The 20,435-nt window shown below is 43.0% G+C and overlaps 1 protein-coding gene across 1 annotated transcript in view; it reads right to left on the bottom strand.

The window, feature by feature from the left end:
* The window catches only part of LOC121537061 (pleckstrin homology domain-containing family M member 3), a 63,586-nt gene that overhangs the window by 28,529 nt on the left and 14,622 nt on the right, over positions 1-20,435 (bottom strand). Inside the window, exons 3-4 of the mRNA XM_041844813.2 lie at positions 3,285-3,528; positions 2,236-3,023 (exon numbers count right to left, since the gene is read on the bottom strand). Coding sequence (XP_041700747.1) covers positions 2,236-3,023; positions 3,285-3,528 — 1,032 coding nt within the window. The remainder of the gene's footprint in view (positions 1-2,235; positions 3,024-3,284; positions 3,529-20,435) is intronic.

Below are 20,435 nucleotides of genomic sequence, written 5' to 3'. Positions count from 1 at the left end.
GGTAGGTTTATTTGAACAGTGAGAGACAGAATAACAACAAAAGAATCCTGAAAAACGCATGTCAAAAATGTTATAAATTGATTTGCAATTTAATGAGGGAAATAAGTATTTGACCCCTCTGCAAAACATGACTTAGTACTTGGTGGCAAAACCCTTGTTGGCAATCACAGAGGTCAGATGTTTTTTGTAGTTGGCCATCAGGTTTGCACACATCTCAGGAGGGATTTTGTCCCACTCCTCTTTGCAGATGTTCTCCAAGTCATTAAGGTTTCGAAGCTGACGTTTGGCAACTCGAACCTTCAGCTCCCTCCACAGATTTTCTATGGGATTAAGGTCTGGAGACTGGCTAGGCCACTCCAGGACCTTAATGTGCTTCTTCTTGAGCCACTCCTTTGTTGCCTTGACCGTGTGTTTTGGGTCATTGTCATGCTGGAATATCCATCCACGACCCATTTTCAATGCCCTGGCGGAGGGAAGGAGGTTCTCACCCAAGATTTGACGGGACATGGCCCCGTCCATCGTCCCTTTGATGCAGTGAAGTTGTCCTGTCCCCTTAGCAGAAAAACACCCCCAAATTATAATGTTTCCACCTCCATGTTTGACGGTGGGGATGGTGTTCTTGGGGTCATAGGCAGCATTCCTCCTCCTCCAAACATGGCGAGTTGAGTTGATGCCAAAGAGCTCGATTTTGGTCTCATCTGACCACAACACTTTCACCCAGATCTCCTCTGAATCATTCAGATGTTCATTGGCAAACTTCAGACGGGCCTGTGTATGTGCTTTCTTGAGCAGGGGGACCTTGCGGGCGCTGCAGGATTTCAGTCCTTCACTGCGTAGTGTGTTACCAATTGTTTTCTTGGTGACTATGGTCCCAGCTGCCTTGAGATCATTGACAAGATCCTCCCGTGTAGTTCTGGGCTGATTCCTCACCGTTCTCATGATCATTGCAACTCCACGAGGTGAGATCTTGCATGGAGCCCCAGGCAGAGGGAGATTGACAGTTATTTTGTGCTTCTTCCATTTGCGAATAATCGCACCAACTGTTGTCACCTTCTGACCAAGCTGCTTGGCGATGGTCTTGTAGCCCATTCCAGCCTTGTGTAGGCCTACAATCTTGTCCCTGACATCCTTGGAGAGCTCTTTGGTCTTGGCCATGGTGGAGAGTTTGGAATCTGATTGATTGATTGCTTCTGTGGACAGGTGTCTTTTATACAGGTAACAAACTGAGATTAGGAGCACTCCCTTTAAGAGTGTGCTCATAATCTTAGCTCGTTACCTGTATAAAAGACACCTGGGAGCCAGAAATCTTTCTGATTGAGAGGGGGCCAAATACTTATTTCCCTCATTAAAATGCAAATCAATTTATAACATTTTTGACATGCGTTTTTCTGGATTTTGTTGTTGTTATTCTGTCTCTCACTGTTCAAATAAACCTACCATTAAAATTATAGACTGATCATGTCTTTGTCAGTGGGAAAACGTACAAAATCAGCAGGGGATCAAATACTTAATTCCTTCACTGTATATTGCACCATCTGACAGTCATTAGCTAGATACCGTCACGGAAGTATGCACCCAGTTGACAAGTAGACGTCTTGAACACACTCATTAACACATTGAGATTGTGTAATGTATGCAAACCTCAGGACATGTTTGCAGAGCACTACTAACCTATGCTGTCTCTTTCAGTAGTAATATTAATAGATGTTTTACTAATGACAGTGGTTACTTCTTGAGTCAATACAAAGCCACGGTTTTGATGGATTATGTTGTAAAAATCTTTCCATAAAGAGTAGAGATATGACATGATATTTTTGGAACTTTAGTGAAGAATGTGTCACTTTAGTGTGTGTGTAGTAATACTTTTCTGGGTGCTTATATTTTACATGTGTGCAAGTGTGTATTAACATGCAGGTGTGAATTGGAAACGTGTTTTTAGCATTCCCAACTCCCCCTGAGACACCCTCAGAGAGTGGGGTCATGGCCAGGGTCGGCCATTATCAATGGCGACCCTGGAGCAATTAGGGGTAAGTGCCTTGCTCAAGGCACTTAACCCAGACTGACTGTGTGTGTGTGTGTGTGTCTGTATGTGTATGTGTGTGTGTGTGTGTGTGTGTGTGTGTGTGTGTGTGTGTGTGTGTGTGTGTGTGTGTGTGTGTGTGTGTGTGTGTGTGTGTGTGTGTGTGTGTGTGTGTGTGTGTGTGTGTGTGTGTGGTAACAGGCGGAGGTCTCTACCTGCACACCTGAAGCTCTGGGTGGTCAGGCCCTTCTCCACAGCCAGGCAGGTGAGGATACTGAGGAAGCTGGTGGTGACTGACTGTCTCTTGGCCCTCTGGGCGTCCCTCTGCCTCCTCTCCCTGGAGGGCTTCGTCCTCAGCAGCACCCCCGTCCCCATCGACACTGCACCCGGCTGGGCCTGGCTGGAGCCCTGACCCTCCTCCCCCTGGGGCCTCTGGGCCCCCACGGCTGTACGTAGGGCCTCCACCCAGTCATGGGCCTTGAGTTGGCTCTCAGCCCGTAGACGGAGGACCTCTTTGGGGAAGACTGCCTGGAAATGGGCGGAGCTGGCCCCTTCGGCCTCGTCCCTCTGCACGACCAGGCAGGAGGCCAGCGGATAGCGGAGGACAGGCTCTGACACGGGCCCCCGGCCCTCGGTTGGGAAGGCCTGCAGCGTGGAACGACTCAGCACGAAGGTGAAGGCCCTCCAGTTGTTGAGGTCAGTCCGCTGGTGGAGCAGACCCGCCTTGAGGACATCAGCACAGCGCTTGGTGAACAGGGGCAGGGCCGTGGGTCGGGCTGGGGGGAGATGCGAGGTACGAGGGGCCGGGGCAGCCTCAGCAGGACCACTTGGATCTGGTCTGGTGTCGAGACCTCCAGAGGAGATGGATGATGACGGGGATAAGGCTGGAGGCGGCTCTGCTTGTTTGTGGGCGGGCCGGGCAGCCAATACTCTCTCCCAGATCAGCCTCCTCCAGTCTAGCGCCTCCCACTGGCAGGCGGCACGTAACTGCAGGCGGGTGGAGCTGTTGAAGATGAGGTCAGTGAGTGGTCTATTAAAACATATTGCTATGAGAGAAAGAACTTCAATTGCAACTTATATTCAAGTGGGTGCAGGCCCTTTTTTCATGTTTATGTGATTGACTGTTGGCTCCAACAATATTTGATTTATTTTATTTAACCTTTATTTATCCAGGAAGTTCCGTTGAGGTCAGAAAACCTATTTTAGGAAGGAGACCTGGCAAGAGGTCTCCTAAGAGTTGAGCACCATGGTTCTCTACCTTTACCTGTTGAAGAAGAGGGCCTGGAGGACTCGTCCGTCATGGGGTGGCTGGGGCTGGCTGACCCCCTGGCAGTGGGACAGGGAGTAGGCGGTGCAGAGCTGGCGGTTACCACTGCTGTCCAGGCTGTAGAGACGCAACTCACAGGGGGTCAGCTCTAGGTGGCAGATGCTCCAACGACCCTTCTGACCCTCACGATGCTCCAGGGAGCCCTGCTTCACCACACTGCCGCTGCTGCTGTCCTTATGGGCTGGAACAAACACAACATATATTCAGCAACAGGATCATCTGCAGAAAACACCATTTGATATACAGCTGGAAAAAGTACCCAATTGTCATACTTCAGTAAAAGTAAAGATACCTTAATTGAAAATGACTAAAGTAAAAGCGAAAGTCACCCAGTAAAATACTACTTGAGTAAAAGTCTAAAAGTATTTGTTTTTAAATATACTTAAGTATCAAAAGTAAAAGTAGAAATCATTTCAAATTCCTTATATTAAGCAAACCAGACGGCACCATTTTACGGATAGCCAGACATCTTTACAAACTAAGCATTTGTATTTAGTGAGTCCGCCAGATCAGAGGCAGTAGGGATGACCAGGTATGTTCTCTTGATAAGTGTGTGAATGACATTTTTTCTGTCCTGCTAAGCATTCAAAATGTAACGACTACTTTTGCGTTTCAAGCTAAATGTATGGATTAAAAAGTACATTATTATCTTTAAGAATGTAATGAAGTAAAAGTAAAAGTTGTCAAAAATATAAATAGTAAAGTAAAGTACAGATACCCCAAAAAACGACTTAAATAATTTTTACGCCACTGCTAAACACATAGGCTAGAACTACATTTATTAGGCCTTACTTGTTATATTGAACAACATGTTCAATATAACAAGTAAGGCCAAATAAATGTAGCCTACTAATAAATATAGCCTACTGGAAGAGGTTACAAGTAGAAGCTAACTGCCTTAGAAAGATTCAGAGGGCAGACAAAAGAACAGCGATTATCTGATTGTAAATGGACGAGGGGGAGGGGGGGCGGGGCAGGCCCTTCCAATGGGCTACGCTGCCAGCCACCTATGCTATTACCACTTACAGAATGTCTCTGCAACAATTTCATCGTATTATCTGCTCATTTGATCAATAACACTGGCCTCCATTCAACAGTCAGCCCTCAGCAGTGTGCTCTTGGCTAATACACTGCATAGTACATTAATTCTCCCGTCATTAAAGACACATCTTCAAACCATAGTCTAGAATTCTCAACGTATTATCAACATATTATCAACGTATTAAAAAACTCAAATGCAACACATTACTAAGAGCAGGGGCAAGCTTCTAACTGTCTAGCCTATTCTGGGTCAGCTTGCTTAGCCAGCGTTTTCACTAAATGAATTAGGCTACTATGCAACTCCCACCATTTGAGGGCCACAAATCTGATAGCTTTTGACACGTTATTTATCGGAGCCAAACACAGATGTTCAGGTCTGAACGTGAGCGATGATATTTTGGTTTGTGATAGCAGCTAGCACGGTTAGCTTTGAAAGTGCTTCCTGTGAGGCCAGCAGGAAGAAACAGCATTGTTACCCAGAACGCTGTGCAAACACAGAGAACCAGGAGAAACTCACTTATCTGGGGCACACCCTCTCTCTGCCCTTCCTCCCTTCATCCGTTTCTTTCACACACTCCTTTCTTTATCTCTTTTCCTTTCCATTCCTCCTTTTTGCATCTCATCTCTCAGCTTCCTGTTCAGTGGTTATGGTGGATTTTGACTTGTGCTGTGGCTGCACGTATGGTGTAGACGGGCAGATGTGTCTCCACCTACCAGTGGCCCAGGAGCATTGCTGAAGCCAAATAGCATGGCACGCAAATAGAATTGTCTGTGAGACATATAGGAGCCACTTTACTTATCTGTAGTGCTCCAGCATACACTCGTTGTCATTGGAGCACAACTCTGGTCCTTGAGGGCCTCAACATATACTTGTTTGTGTCCTTATCCTTATCAGAAATGTAGTTATACCAGGGTTAACAGGTGGGTGTAATCATTGACCAATCAATGATAATAACTGATAATCAACTGACCAACAAATGTAAAATATGACTGGAGTTCAGTTCAATGTATCTTCTACTGTACTGTTATGTAGCCTACCTGCTGTTTCACTCCCCTTTAAAAACACAACAGGCTCAATAGGCTCTGACCCAACCTACTCCCTGTTCTCCTCTGTCAATCGAGGGTGGCCAAAGGCGGCTGTGGGTCTGTAGGCTAATTTGTCTAAGTTTGTCAGACGGATAGGAGCAGATGCCAGGAGCCCGGGACAGACGACCAGGCCGGTGGGCCGCTGTGCTTTGGCCTTCGGGAGCCCCTCAGGCAAGGGTGGGGGGTGCTAGGGGGCTCGCCTGTCCCCCTGGGCTTCAAAGGCTCCTGTGAGCACGTGGGTGCGGTGTAGGTCACTGTTCATTTCACGCTACAAAGGAGGCGAGGCGCACGGACATGACTCAATTAGTAGAGTCACAGTTGGTGCTTTGCTTTGCTGGGCTTGGTCAACCAGCAGCATCCTAGCCCTACACGGCCCTACACCTCCACTGGATTTAACTGGCTGTCCTGGCCCTGCATGGCCGTTAGTGCCACCTGATGCGATAGCGTTGCTGAAACATCACAGGGACTTAACATTAACGTGATGTGAATGGTCTGGCCCAGAGGCAGGTGAGGAGAGGACATCTTGTTATGAACTCATTGTTGGTGTCTGAGCCATCAGTTCATATTATACTCAACTGTGTGTTTTAGCTGTGCCTTGTCCCCTAGTGATAGTCTAATAGATTCACTAGATGAACTAGCCTAATAAGATGGGGAAATGCTTCTAAAAACTAGGCTAAATGTGGTTAAAATGGGCAATGGTCCCTTTCCTTCCTTCTTTCTTAACTACTGAGGTAAATGAAGGTGGTGGTGGGGTGTCCCATCCATCTTACTGCACAAAAACACTGACAGACAAGGTGTCACTTTGAGTCTTGCACTTGCATGCTAAAATACTCTTTAGGGACTAATAAATATGTAAATGCAGCCAGGAACCTGATTGAGATTCAGCCTCCGATCGGCAGTCGCCACGCTCGGGGAGTGTGGAGCAGAATTAAGAGGTGGGACACACACACACACTGTTCAATTACTACACCACCACTTGTGTGTCATGACATCATGCTCCGGTAACGCTGTGAGACCTAAACAAGCTAATGTTACGCCACGCAGACTTGGGCCCCAACAGCCTGAAATCAAAATTGACATTCTGTTAAACCGCCAACACATAGCTAGCGCTTGCCTCGGTCCTGCAGCTAAAACGCTGAAATAGGATATCAGTCCACCCAGAGCTGTAATCACACTAAAGCAGCTGCCTTAAGGCTTACACGGGGACGTGACAATAAACACTGTACATGGGCTAGGGTGTAATTTGGGGGGAGGGTTGTACCAGGAATAGGGAGTACCGGTTAGGCTGCCAAAGTCCAGACAGAATTGCTAGAGCAGTCACTCTTACTGTAATGACTGACTGCCACACCCAGACAGACCAAGGACAGCCAATCATAACAGAACAAGTGCCATTTTATAACTTTGGACTTTAGAGACAAGATGTTGTACCAATGGACCCCCTGGTGATTCCTGGACATCATGACAGGACAGACAGACTCAAAGAGAACAGACAGGAATAATGTTTTTCCAGTAAGGAAAACATCCCAAACATAGAGATACATACAGTGCTATGAAAAAGTATTTGCACCCTTTCTAATTTTCTCTACTTTTGCATATTTGTGATACTGTATGTTATCAGATCTTCAACCAAAACCTAATATTAGATAAAGGAAACATAAGTGAACAAATAACCCAAATTACATATTTATTTCATAAACAAAGTTATGAAACACCCAATTCCCCTGTGTGAAGAAGTAATTGCCCCCTTACACTCAATAACTGGTTGTGCCACCTTTCGCTGCAATGACTCCAAGCAAATGCTTCCTGTAGTTGTTGATCAGTCTCTCACGTCGCTGTGGAGGAATTTTGGCCCACTCTTCCATGCAGAACTGCTTTAACTCAGTGACGTGTGGGTTTTCAAGCATGAACTGCTCGTTTCAAGTCCTGCCACAACATTGTGGTCCTCTGTAGCTCAATTGGTAGAGCATGGCACTTGTAACGTGCGCTTCAGCTTCAGCTCACAGACGGATGGTCTGACATTCTCCTGTAGAATTCTCTGATACAGAGCAGAATTCATGGTTCCTTCTATTAAGGCAAGTCGTCCAGGTCCTGAGGCAGCAAAGCATCCCCAAACCATCACACCACCACCACCATGCTTGACCTTTGGTATGATGTTCTTACTGTGGAATGCAGAGTTTGGTTTTTGCCAGGCATTACTGGAACCATGTCGTCCAAAAAGTTATACTTTTGAATCATCTGTCCATAGAACGTTCTTCCAAGAGTCTTGATGATCATCCAGGTGCTTTTTGGCAAACTTGAGTCAACTTTTTGGACGAGATGGGTCCCATTATGCCTGGCGAAAACCAAACACTGCATTCCACAGTAAGAACATCATACCAAAGGTCAAGCATGGTGGTGGTGTGATGGTTTGGGGATGCTTTGCTGCCTCAGGACCTGGATGACATGCCTTAGTGGAAGGAACCATGAATTCTGCTCTGTATCAGAGAATTATACAGGAGAATGTCAGACCATCCGTCTGTGAGCTGAAGCTGAAGCGCAGCTGGGTCATGCAGCAAGACAATGATCCAAAACACACAATCAAGTCTACATGAAAATTGCTAAAAAGCAACAAATTGGACGTTTTGGAATGGCCTAGTCAAAGTCCAGACCTAATCCCAATTGAGATGTTGTGGCAGGACTTGAAACGAGCAGTTCATGCTTGAAAACCCATACGTCACTGAGTTAAAGCTGTTCTGCATGGAAGAGTGGGCCAAAATTCCTCCACAGCGACGTGAGAGACTGATCAACAACTACAGGAAGCATTTGGTTGGAGTCATTGCAGCTAAAGGTGGCACAACCAGTTATTGAGTGTAAGGGGGCAATTACTTTTTCACACAGGGGAATTGGGTGTTACATAACTTTGTTTATGAAATAAATGAAATAAATATGTAATTGTTGTGTTATTTGTTCACTTATGTTCCCTTGATCTAATATTAGGTTTTGGTTGAAGATCTGATAACATTCAGTATCACAAATATGTAAAAGTAGAGAAAATTAGAAAGGGGGCAAATACTTTTTCATAGCACTGTATATATTATTAGTGTTATATTTAATTCTCTGGTCCCTAATTACACTGAACAAAAATATAAACGCAACATGCAACAATTTCAAAGAGTTATAGTTCATATAAGGAAATCAGTCAATTGAAATAAATTCATTAGGCCCTAATCTATGGATTTCACATGACTGGGAATACAGATATGCATCTGTTGGTCACAGATACCTTAAAAAAAGGTAGGGGCGTGGATCAGAAAACCAGTCAGTATCTGGTGTGACCACCATTTGCCTCATGCAGTGTGACTCATCTCCTTCGCATAGAGTTGATCAGGCTGTTGATTATGGCCTGTGGAATGTTGTCCCACTCCTCTTCAATGGCTGTGCAAAGTTGCTGGATATTGGCGGGAACTGGAACACGCTGTTGTACACATCGATCCAGAGCATCCCAAACATGCTCAATGAGTGACATGTATGGTGAGTATGCAGGCCATGGAAGAACTGGGATATTTTCAGCTTCCAGGAATTGCGTGCAGATCCTTGATACATGGGGCTGTGCATTATCATGCTGAAACATGAGGTGATGGTGGCGGATGAATGGCAAGTCAATGGGCCTCAGGATCTTGTCACGGTATCTCTGTGCATTCAAATTGCCATTGATAAAATGCTAATTTTTTCGTTGTCCGTAGCTTATACTTAGCCCATACCATAACCCCACCACCACCATGGGACACTCTGTTCACAGCGTTGACATCAGTAAACCGTTCGCCCACACAAAGCCATACATGCTGTCTGCCATCTGCCCGGTACAGTTGAACCCAGGATTCATCTGTGAAGAGCACACTTCTCCAGCATGCCAATCAGTGGAGGCTCCTCAAAAGAGGAAGGGAAGGACCATCCTCCACAGTGAAATTTCATAAACATAAAAATTGTGAAACACTAAAAAAGTTATCCTTTTTAGATAAAACTATACTAAATATATTAATATGTCACCAAATAATTGATTAACACACACTGTTTTGCAATTAAGGTCTATAGTAACTTCAACAGCACTCTCTGGGGTAGCACCATGGTGTAGCCTGAGGACAGCTAGCTTCTGTCCTCCTCTGGGTACATTGACTTCAATACAAAACCTAGGAGGCTCGTAGGCCTCACCCCCTTCCATAGACCTACATGGTAATTATGACCACTTCCGGAGGACGACCTCCAACCAATCAAAGCTTTTGCGTTATGAATTGACATGTTGTCCATCCAATCATAGGATTAGGATTAGAGAATGAACCTAGAGTGTTGTATTGGGGTTGGCAGAGCATTATGGGGGGGTGACCTGTGTTGAGAAGCTTGGTGGATGCCAACCACTCTTTAAACCTCATGGTAGAATATAAACTTGGTGACATTATTGGATAGAGATTGAAAAGTGATAGTTGAGCTTTTTTTTTTTTTTTACATTCAAATTAGTTTCTTAAAATTACAGGAGACGGGGGAGGTACATTATAAATTGTTTTCTTGGTTTTATAACTTTATTTTTGTGTCAAATGTATTTCAATTTGCCTTGCTAACCTCAATAGCAGTAGCTAGCTAGTTACCAGCTCCAGTGTGCAGTTTTCGCCGCCAACACTACCACACATTTAGTTGACTTTTTGTTGAAGAACCCCTTTCATTCTCTGGGGTACACGGAAAAGGTGCGAATTAAAACCGAGGGTCTACCTCTGCCTGAGATCAGTTTCATGAAGAAGGATGAAAAGGTGAGGGCGTTCAATACCAATTGGTATCAAAAGTATAGCTGGTTAACAGAGAGCCTTTCATCAAGCCACCTGTATTGCTGGCCTTGCCTGCTTTTTAGAAAGTCTGAGCCTTGGGCGAAATAGGGGTACAAAGAACCTGAAGAACATCGATTGTTCAGCTAAACGGCAAAACATAAGCAGGGAGCATATAAATGCCCACATCAGATTCAAGCTTCTGGGAAAAAGCCGCATCGATCATGACGAAGGTCTGCCTATTCAAACTGCGCAACACAACGACAATGTAAGAAGAAACAGGCATGTTCTCAAGCGGCTTATCAACACCACTGCGTTTTTGGGCATGCAAGAATTGGCTTTTAGAGGACACGACGAGAGGGAAAGTTCCGCAAACAAGTGCAACTACAAGGAGCTTGCAGTGGTAATTGCTCGTTGCGATGCTTTACTTGCTGATCATATGGAACTTTCTACTGTCTTTTCTGGGATGTCGAAATAAATTCAGAATGATTTGATAGCTTCCATCGCATCATCCGTTTAAAGAGAGAGGTTGACGCAGCACATTTTTTTCACGCGCGCTCAAGTAGGCTTTCCACTTTCCTCCTGTATTTATTTAGCAAAGATGATAACACATAATCACTCCGGACAGACACAAATGTTGCAGCAGCCTAGGCTACACTTAAACATTAGAGATCTAACATGCTGTATGGGCAGTGGCGACCCGTCATTCAGAGCAGGTGGGGCAGAGCCTGTTTTGCATGTTATTTTGGCATTAATACTTGTCACACATCAGTTTGCAAACAATGTAAATAAATAAAAAACATGAGTTAATGAAGCTGCATACAAACATGGTCTCTTTTTTGCTTTCTTGAGTAAGGCAGCTCCAAAATGCAGGTGTTTCAGCCTAGCTCAGTGCTTTCTGTGGTTGTGGGGCAGCCTGCGGAAAATACAGAGCTTAGGGATTGGTAATGTTCTCTAGTTGCGCAGTGATTGGCTCAGTGTTCTGTCACTGCCAAATCTAAGGGTAGAGCTCGAAAATTCAAGCCCCTGGGGTGCTGCCATAGAGTTACATTAGAAGTGCCCATCCAAGAAGGCTCAAGGTCATTGGCCACAGATAAAATGATGTCAAATCACGTTATATCTACAGTAGCTTTGATTGGACTGATCATGTCAACGTCATACTTTCAAAATCTTAGCTAACAGTAATCATCATGAATCAAGTCGACAATCTACTGGCAAATCCTTTTTAATCCTTGTCATATGAAGAGGAATGATAGATAAAACATATCGGTGCTCATCGGCCATTGGACATAAACATTACACAATAAGTTGGAAATCGCAAATTCAACAAATAGTGGTTTGGAAGGAATCAGTGGCTAACTGCAAGCATTACAAAGCAATCACTAGCCTGCTATTCAGTGGAGTGGGTGTGTGGTCCCAATTCTGGGTTTAATTTTTTTTCAATTCAACATTGGCCATGCTGTCAATCCAGCATGATTTCTGCCGCGTTCAAAACAACTGTTAACTCGGAACTGGGAAATCTGACTTCAATGAGTTCAAGACAACTGGGAACTCGGGAAAAAATGTGCTCCGACTATGAAAATACGTTTTGAACGGTCATCCAACTCAGAATTGTAAGTCGGGAACTGACGTCATCATGACTCGACCTTGTTTTTTTCCTGAGTTCCCAGTTGTCTTGAAAGCACCATAAATCCAGAGAATGCCAGACTTTGATGACAAAGTTTGATGACAAAATTTGCCCATGAAGGACCGCCACGCCACCTTCCTGTTCAAGTGAGCACAGCACAACAAGGTGATTCCAAAAATGTATTATATGCTGCTGCATAAATGATGTAATATGCCAGGGAGATATGTATACTGTAGCTAAGAAAGTAATACTAAGTGTATGTTGTGTAGTAAGCTGTTAGTAGCCCATGTGCCTCACCCTAATAATTTGGTCTATTTTCCCCTCTTAATTTTGCCTACTGTTCTGATTTGGTGGTGCACATGCAGCCTATAATCTGTTTTAGAGAAATGTAATCATCAAATATAAGAGCTTTCATTTTCTGCTTATATGCCCCCTTTATTTATCCTACGGTTCTGACTTGGTGTACAGGGAGAACACTGTAAGAACGGACCATGTTCTGAATTCTGTCGCTGTACATTTCAAAAGTGCTGAACAAATAGTTATATTGACTACGTCCGTCCTAGCTCGCTCATTTTTGTCTTAATCGAAATCATGGATTGCCTCTTATCTGCTCGTCATCCCCTTATGCCATAGGTTGTACATCTCAATTGTCAGTAGCAACCACATTTGTTTAAGCAAGTCAGCCATATCAGCTAGGTTTTTATAAAAGGCAGTAAATGAGGCTGAATGTTTCGCTGCCAGACAAGGCTCCGCTGATAACCAGGTGTAGCAGTGGTAAGGTGTTGGGACTGCTGTTGGGACTCTGCTGTTGGGACAGCTTTATGTAGGCCCTAACAGTTTGTGGGTACAGTTTGTCACCGTTATAGTGCAATTAATGTATTGTTTTGTGTTGTGTTGTGCAGTGGCTTTGCTGGCATGCATCCCCAACATTTGTTTGTTTGTTTGTCCCACCAAGATTTACATGCTAAAATCGCCACTGTGTATTCAGTCTGATCAACTGTAGGCTACTAATAAGAGCAGCTGCAGACAGCCTATGTGCGCTGTCCATTTGGTCAGGGTAACTAATTGGTAACGTTATGTATTTATAGTCCATTTGTGTGTCAGGAGAAAATGTGAATGTGATCAAATTTGGTTTATATTCAAAATTGGGCTGGCTAGGCTGCCTATTCATTATTAACTGGAATTAAATCAATCAACATAATAGTGATGACAGATGTGAGTTAATTTTCTATAAGGCCTACAGTTGCATAGAACTGCATGATGCATAAAGCAAGCTCAGCCCTGTGAGTTCTATTGTCTATCAGTTGTTGTCTCTGTGTCTGGGTAGAGGAAATCCCCCTCCTAATCTAGTCTAAATATAATTAATATGAACAAGTATAAGGTTGTTGCAGTTTGACAGGGTTTGCATCCCCCCATAGGGCCAGGAGTTTTCCCCCCAGTTAAAAAAAAACCATGTGACCTGATTAGTAAAAACAACTGATTAATCACTGTCATACCTTATAGGGTCCAGAGTTTTCCTGGGTAGGTTAACAGATAAGGAAAACTCTGGGCCCCAGGGGGTAAAAATTGGAACTCTGGGACCTATGGTGTCACCAGTCTGCTTGCAGTTGTCAGTTATGTGGATGATCAGGGCTTTATTCAGGAATGTTTCTTGGGCTACTTTGAAGTGTCAAGTGGGCGAGATGCGCAGTCTGTGTTTAACTTCATGGAGAAACTTGTTGTTCAATCCTATGATGGCGCAGCTGTAATGGAATGTATCTGCTGTTTGTATTTCCAGCTAAGTCCTCTCCTGTTCCCTGATTAAGAGGTGACCACTCCACTCTACTACCATTGTCAACTCTGTCCTGACATGAACTGAAGCCACGTCTCATGTGCCCGCTCATCCACTAGCACATTGAATGTTTCCTCTCCAAGCACTGTGAGTACCCCTATCAATTCTCTCTCATTACTGTATGTAGAGTCAATCACATACACAAACACAATTACATTATTATACATCGATTTTACTCCTTGCTTGGACTAACTAGTGTGTTGTGTTATTGTTTTTTGTCAAACCCTGAAGTCAAGCCTCTGAACACCTCAACACATGCCTCATACCCTCATTCAATCACTGCTGTGATCCCTTCCCAAAACGGTGTAAGTAGCCCATTCCCATTCCCCATAATATTGTAATATAAAATGTCATTATTAAATACTTCAGGTTAAAATAATTAGTCTTTGAAGATTTTTCAAACACACTTTGACGTCTCCTTGCGTTCTGCGCCTATACCGTGGGTCTCCCATCCTCATCAATTTTTCAAGTCACCAGCCTCCACTGGTGAGCATTGGAAGGTGAGCATTTGTCCTCTGAAGTCGGTTACGACCGTCTGCGGTTGAGGCCAGTTGAACGTACTGCCAAATTCTCTAAAGTGATGTTGGAGGTGGCTTATGGTAGAGAAATTAACGTTCCATTCTCTGGCAACCGCAATGGTGGACATTCCTGCAGTCAGCATGCCAAATGCACGCTCCCTCACAACTTGAGACATCTGTGGCATTGTGTTGTGTGACAAAACTGCACATTTTAGAGTGGCCTTTTATTGTCCCCAGCACAAGGTGTACCTGTGTAATGATCATGCTGTTTAATCAGCTTCTTGATATGCCACACTTGTCAGGTGGATGGATTATCTTGGCAAAGGAAAAATGCTCACTAACAGGGAAGTAAACAAATTGGTGCACAATATTTTAGAGAAATAAGCTTTGTGTGCATATGGAACATTGTTGGGATCTTTTATTTCAGCTCATTAAACATGGGACCAACACTTTACATGTTGCATTGATATTTTTGTTCAGTGTAGATGAAAAGCCAACAGAACTGAGAGATTCATTAGATGAGGTGAACCAATTGAATTACCAATTAACAGCTAACAAAGCTAGGCTATACATTAAAATCCCAGAGGTACATGTCTGGTCTAATGTCTTAAGACGACAATATAAAACCTTCACGTGTAGAGTGGTAAATTAAGTAAAATCCCTACAGCACTATAACACTGACAGCTGAAGGTCGCTGTGACGCCCACTCTCTCTCTCCCTGGCTAGCTCCTGGCCCTGCTGAAATCAACAGATCCATCAGCATTAGTGTGTGTGTGTTGCTGCTGAGGAAATCAGTAAATATCACCCCACCAGGACTCTGCAGAAGTACGTGGGCTGGGGTCGTTATGAGGGAACGTTTACCGCTGGCAGTGGGACAGGGTGGAAGCATTCTTGCATAGCAGTGGCTCCAAAGCCTCCTTTCCCTGTTGCATCTAATGTCACAACATCAACTGCAGTGGACCCCACTTTTATTCCTGTTATTCAAGATGGTGGGGAGTTAGGGGATTTCATGGTTTTCTCTTATCAATTAAACGGTTCTGCTAAAGTTTGTCCTGAGAAGAGATAGCCTAGGGGCCTACCTACACAGTACACACATCAAATGTCATGGAAATATGTTGTACAGGACAAGAGAGAATACAATTAGGCCTACATAAAAGCATTGCCAACTATAATGACTGGCAAACAGCAGTATCTCTTTGGATGCTAAGTGCTGTTGAATGCAGCCCATGATTTTACTATCCTCTTGTGAAGCCTAACTATCCATCCCTCCTCCCTGCCTAGAGCCAACTAATGCCTTTTCAGTCGTATGCTAATCCTTCCTAATATGAGGGATAATTGGGCCCCTCTCTTTCTCCTAATTTGAGTCCATTTAGTGACAGAATGACATCTTATTATGGTCTTTGGTGAATATCTTCACATTCACATCCCTAAACAAATACAAACAAGCAGACTAAACAACATGCATCAGGGAGGTTTGTATTATTCACCACATGATCTATCCTGTTGCCTAGTCACTTTACCCCTACCTATATGTACAGTACATACTGTAGCTACCTCAATGACCTCGTACCCCTGCACATCGACTGGTACTGGTACTCCCTGTATAGCCATGTTATTTTCTACTCCCTGCATATAGCCATGTTATTTTCTACTCCCTGTATAGCCATGTTATTTTCTACTCCCTGTATATAGCCATGTTATTTTCTACTCCCTGCATATAGCCATGTTATTTTCTACTCCCTGCATATAGCCATGTTATTTTCTACTCCCTGTATAGCCATGTTATTTTCTACTCCCTGTATAGCCATGTTATTTTCTACTCCCTGCATATAGCCATGTTATTTTCTACTCCCTGTATATAGCCATGTTATTTTCTACTCCCTGCATATAGCCATGTTATTTTCTACTCCCTGCATATAGCCATGTTATTTTCTACTCCCTGCATATAGCCATGTTATTTTCTACTCCCTGCATATAGCCATGTTATTTTCTACTCCCTGTATAGCCATGTTATTTTCTACTCCCTGCATATAGCCATGTTATTTTCTACTCCCTGCATATAGCCATGTTATTTTCTACTCCCTATAATAGCCATGTTATTTTCTACTCCCTGCATATAGCCATGTTATTTTCTACTCCCTGCATATAGCCATGTTATTTTCTACTCCCTGTATATAGCCATGTTATTTTCTACTCCCTGTATATAGCCATGTTATTTTCTACTCCCTGCATATAGCCATGTTATTTTCTACTCCCTGTATATAGCCATGTTATTTTCTACTCCCTATATATAGCCATGTTATTTTCTACTCCCTGCATATAGCCATGTTATTTTCTACTCCCTATATATAGCCATGTTATTTTCTACTCCCTGTATAGCCATGTTATTTTCTACTCCCTGTATATAGCCATGTTATTTTCTACTCCCTGCATATAGCCATGTTATTTTCTACTCCCTGTATATAGCCATGTTATTTTCTACTCCCTGTATATAGCCATGTTATTTTCTACTCCCTGCATATAGCCATGTTATTTTCTACTCCCTATATATAGCCATGTTATTTTCTACTCCCTATATATAGCCATGTTATTTTCTACTCCCTATATATAGCCATGTTATTTTCTACTCCCTGTATATAGCCATGTTATTTTCCACTCCCTATATATAGCCATGTTATTTTCTACTCCCTGTATATAGCCATGTTATTTTCTACTCCCTATATATAGCCATGTTATTTTCTACTCCCTGCATTTAGCCATGTTATTTTCCACTCCCTATATATAGCCATGTTATTTTCTACTCCCTGTATATAGCCATGTTATTTTCTACTCCCTATATATAGCCATGTTATTTTCTACTCCCTGCATATAGCCATGTTATTTTCTACTCCCTATATATAGCCATGTTATTTTTTACTCCCTATATATAGCCATGTTATTTTCTACTCCCTGTATATAGCCATGTTATTTTCTACTCCCTATATATAGCCATGTTATTTTCTACTCCCTGCATATAGCCATGTTATTTTCTACTCCCTATATATAGCCATGTTATTTTCTACTCCCTATATATAGCCATGTTATTTTCTACTCCCTATATATAGCCATGTTATTTTCTACTCCCTATATATAGCCATGTTATTTTCTACTCCCTATATATAGCCATGTTATTTTCTACTCCCTATATATAGCCATGTTATTTTCTACTCCCTGGCTATGTTGACCTTAAGAAGTTGACCTTAACTACAGATCTAGGATCAGCTCACTCTCTCCCAATGCTAACCTTTACTGTTAGGATGGAAAACACAAAACTGACCTAAGATCAGTGTCTACTAGGGACCACTTCATCCTACTCTGTGAGTCCGGGCCAAGGGTGACACAGGTTGCATTACGTTGGCATTACGTAGGGGTTGGGTTTGCATCCCAAATGACACCTTATTTAGGGAATAGGGTTTCATTTGAGATGCTGCCTGTGTCTCAGCCCCCTTATCAAACTTAAGGAGAACTCCATTCAGTACATAATACATATCAGCTAGTCCAGTGGTCACCAACCTTTTCTGAGTCAAGATCACTTTTGCAGTCAAAAAGCAAGCTGAGATCTACCACTCAGATTCTTTTAAACTTTACTTAAAAATTTAACATTAACCTAACAGTTCTGTAGGAATGAGGTTTGTGCAGTAGGCCTAATACATTATCACAGCATATTGGCTATATGCCTGGCCTGCCAATATTGTTCTCCTCAGACCTTATTATATTTCAAAACTCAAGCTTTGATAACAACTAGATCAGTTGGTGTAGCACCTGCGAGGCACAGCTGAGCATAAATGCTAATAATTTGCTTTTTTATTTTACTGGAGGTGTGGTACCTGCATCAGATGGGTATGGTGCTTTCAGGTCAGAAAGTCGGAGCTCTAGGAAGATGCCAGAGTTACCGAGTTGGATGACCGTTCAAAACTATTTTCCCCAGTCGGATCTAGTTTTTTTCTGAGTTCCCAGTTGTCTTGAACGCTCAGAAGTTGGAGATTTCAGTTATTTTGAACACAGTATTAGTCTCAATGGAGGGAGGGAGAGAGCAGCAGAGGGTCTGCCTCTCACGGTCACTGCTCTCTCCTTTCCTCAGGTGAGATTGACCAGAAAGAGGGGACACAATCTTTCAACTGATGGCGAAACTCAAGTCGTACCACATCTGCCTCAGGCATAAATTCAGGTTGTTCCTATGACCAAAGAAAGTGAAATACTCCTCGACATTAAAATAGATACAACGAGCTGCTAATAATAATAAAAATGCAGGGCTATCGATATACTTGGCTACTCATTCATTGCAGCGTGAGTGGAAGTAGAGGGAATTGCGCGCTTTACGTTTTGTAATAGTGCTTAATAAAACTTAGACACTCATGACAGTCTCTCTCTGGTCATGGTTTTAAAAGTTATGAAATCTCACGTAGGCTAGTCTGTGGCCGGGGTCGTGGAAGCTGTAGGTAGACACAGTGATTTGAGCTATCTGATTGGCCAGCACAGTAGGCACACTCAATTTAGCCACAGATCTCCCGGTCTGCCAGGAAGGCGGAGTTTGTCTTTTCAGACATATGAAATGGTTCAAACTGGGAATACTTTGCCTACCCGGTGAACAGGACTTCTGAATCAAGTGCATCTACCACCAACAGCGCAACAGGCCTTTATCGTTGGTGATCGACTAGGAATGCCTTGAAGATCGACCAGTTGGTGACCACTACCAGTATGATTACATTTCATATTATATACTGTAGTCAGTATTATTATAGTAAGACTTATTATTATTATTATATTCAGACTTTCAGTCAATCTGTCTGCAGCAGTCTATCAACAGCTTTGAAACATGTTATACAGGACTTGTAGCACACCAAAATATTTGAAGATAAATAATGTAACCTCTTCTACCACCACCTCGTCCCATCTCACATGTTTAAAATGCTTTCAAGCCAGAACTGAAAATGAGGCAATGGCTTTATCTCAATACTCTACAGTGGCCTCCTTTACTTGTCTCCTTTCCTTCTTTCCTTTTCTTCACCCGGCTTGATCCGACACTAGTAGGATAGGTTCTAGCCAGTGAGAGGAAGCCACTGTTGAGTATTGAGACTAGGCTTGGGCGGTATCCAGATTATCATACCTTCATGTGGTCCTCTGTAGCTCAATTGGTAGAGCATGGCACTTGTAACGCCAGGGTAGTGGGTTCGATCCCCGGGACCACCCATACGTAAAAATGTATGCGCACATGACTGTAAGTCCCTTTGGATAAAAGCGTCTGCTAAATGGCTTATTATTATTATTATTATTATTATTATTATTATACCGACCTTGTGCCATACCGGGATATTCGGTAATACCGGCACTGAACACAAGGAGCGCTATTTTCAAACCCCACTCTGCCTCTAATCCGAAGGTTAGCAATGCTAACAAGTACATGTAAAAACCCATATAGAATGCTAACTAAATGCAAAAGTTATACAAGTAACAAAAAAATGCTACTCTCAGTTTGCTGCACGCACAAAACAAATATTAGACAGCAAGGCTCTTGTTCCGGGAAGGGATTTTCTAATGTTACCAAGCAAAGCTTTATTTTGGAAGAAGTTAACCACTTAGCTAGATAGCTAACTAGCTACTAAATTAGCAAACCAAAGCATTTGCCACATTTTAGACAGTAAACTTAATAGTTATAAGATATCTCGCTGGCAAACATTTAGTTGTAAATTCCATACTGTAACTAGATCACCTGACTTGTGCTGAACAACAGTGAGTGACTCACAAGGCTCTGGTCTCTCGTCGTTGTGTGCTTGTGAACAAACACCACGTGACTGGAGACTACCGGTAAGCTTCATAATGAAACATTATGTGACAGGTGAAATGAAGAATGCGATCTTCTTTATCTCCTAACGTATAAGTTGACTTGAGGGATTTACTTAAAAAGTAGCAACAAATATTCACATTTATTTAAAAAACTTCAAAGAAATAATATTAACGGTATTGAAAAACCATCCCGTGGCTATTTCCAAAAAACCCATTATACGGTATATACGGTATACCGCCCAAGCCTAATTGGGACACTGTGTGTCCTACTGACCTAGGTGCAGCAGGGGTTGGGTTAAATGCGGAAGACACATTTTGGTTGAATGCATTGAGTTGTGCAACTGAATAGGTATCCCCTTTCCCTGTGGTACT

Source organism: Coregonus clupeaformis, chromosome 23, assembly GCF_020615455.1.
Source record: "Coregonus clupeaformis isolate EN_2021a chromosome 23, ASM2061545v1, whole genome shotgun sequence".
Taxonomy (NCBI): Eukaryota; Metazoa; Chordata; class Actinopteri; order Salmoniformes; family Salmonidae; genus Coregonus; species Coregonus clupeaformis.
Note: the sequence above shows the minus strand (reverse complement) of the source record. Positions and strands in the feature narration are given on the sequence as shown.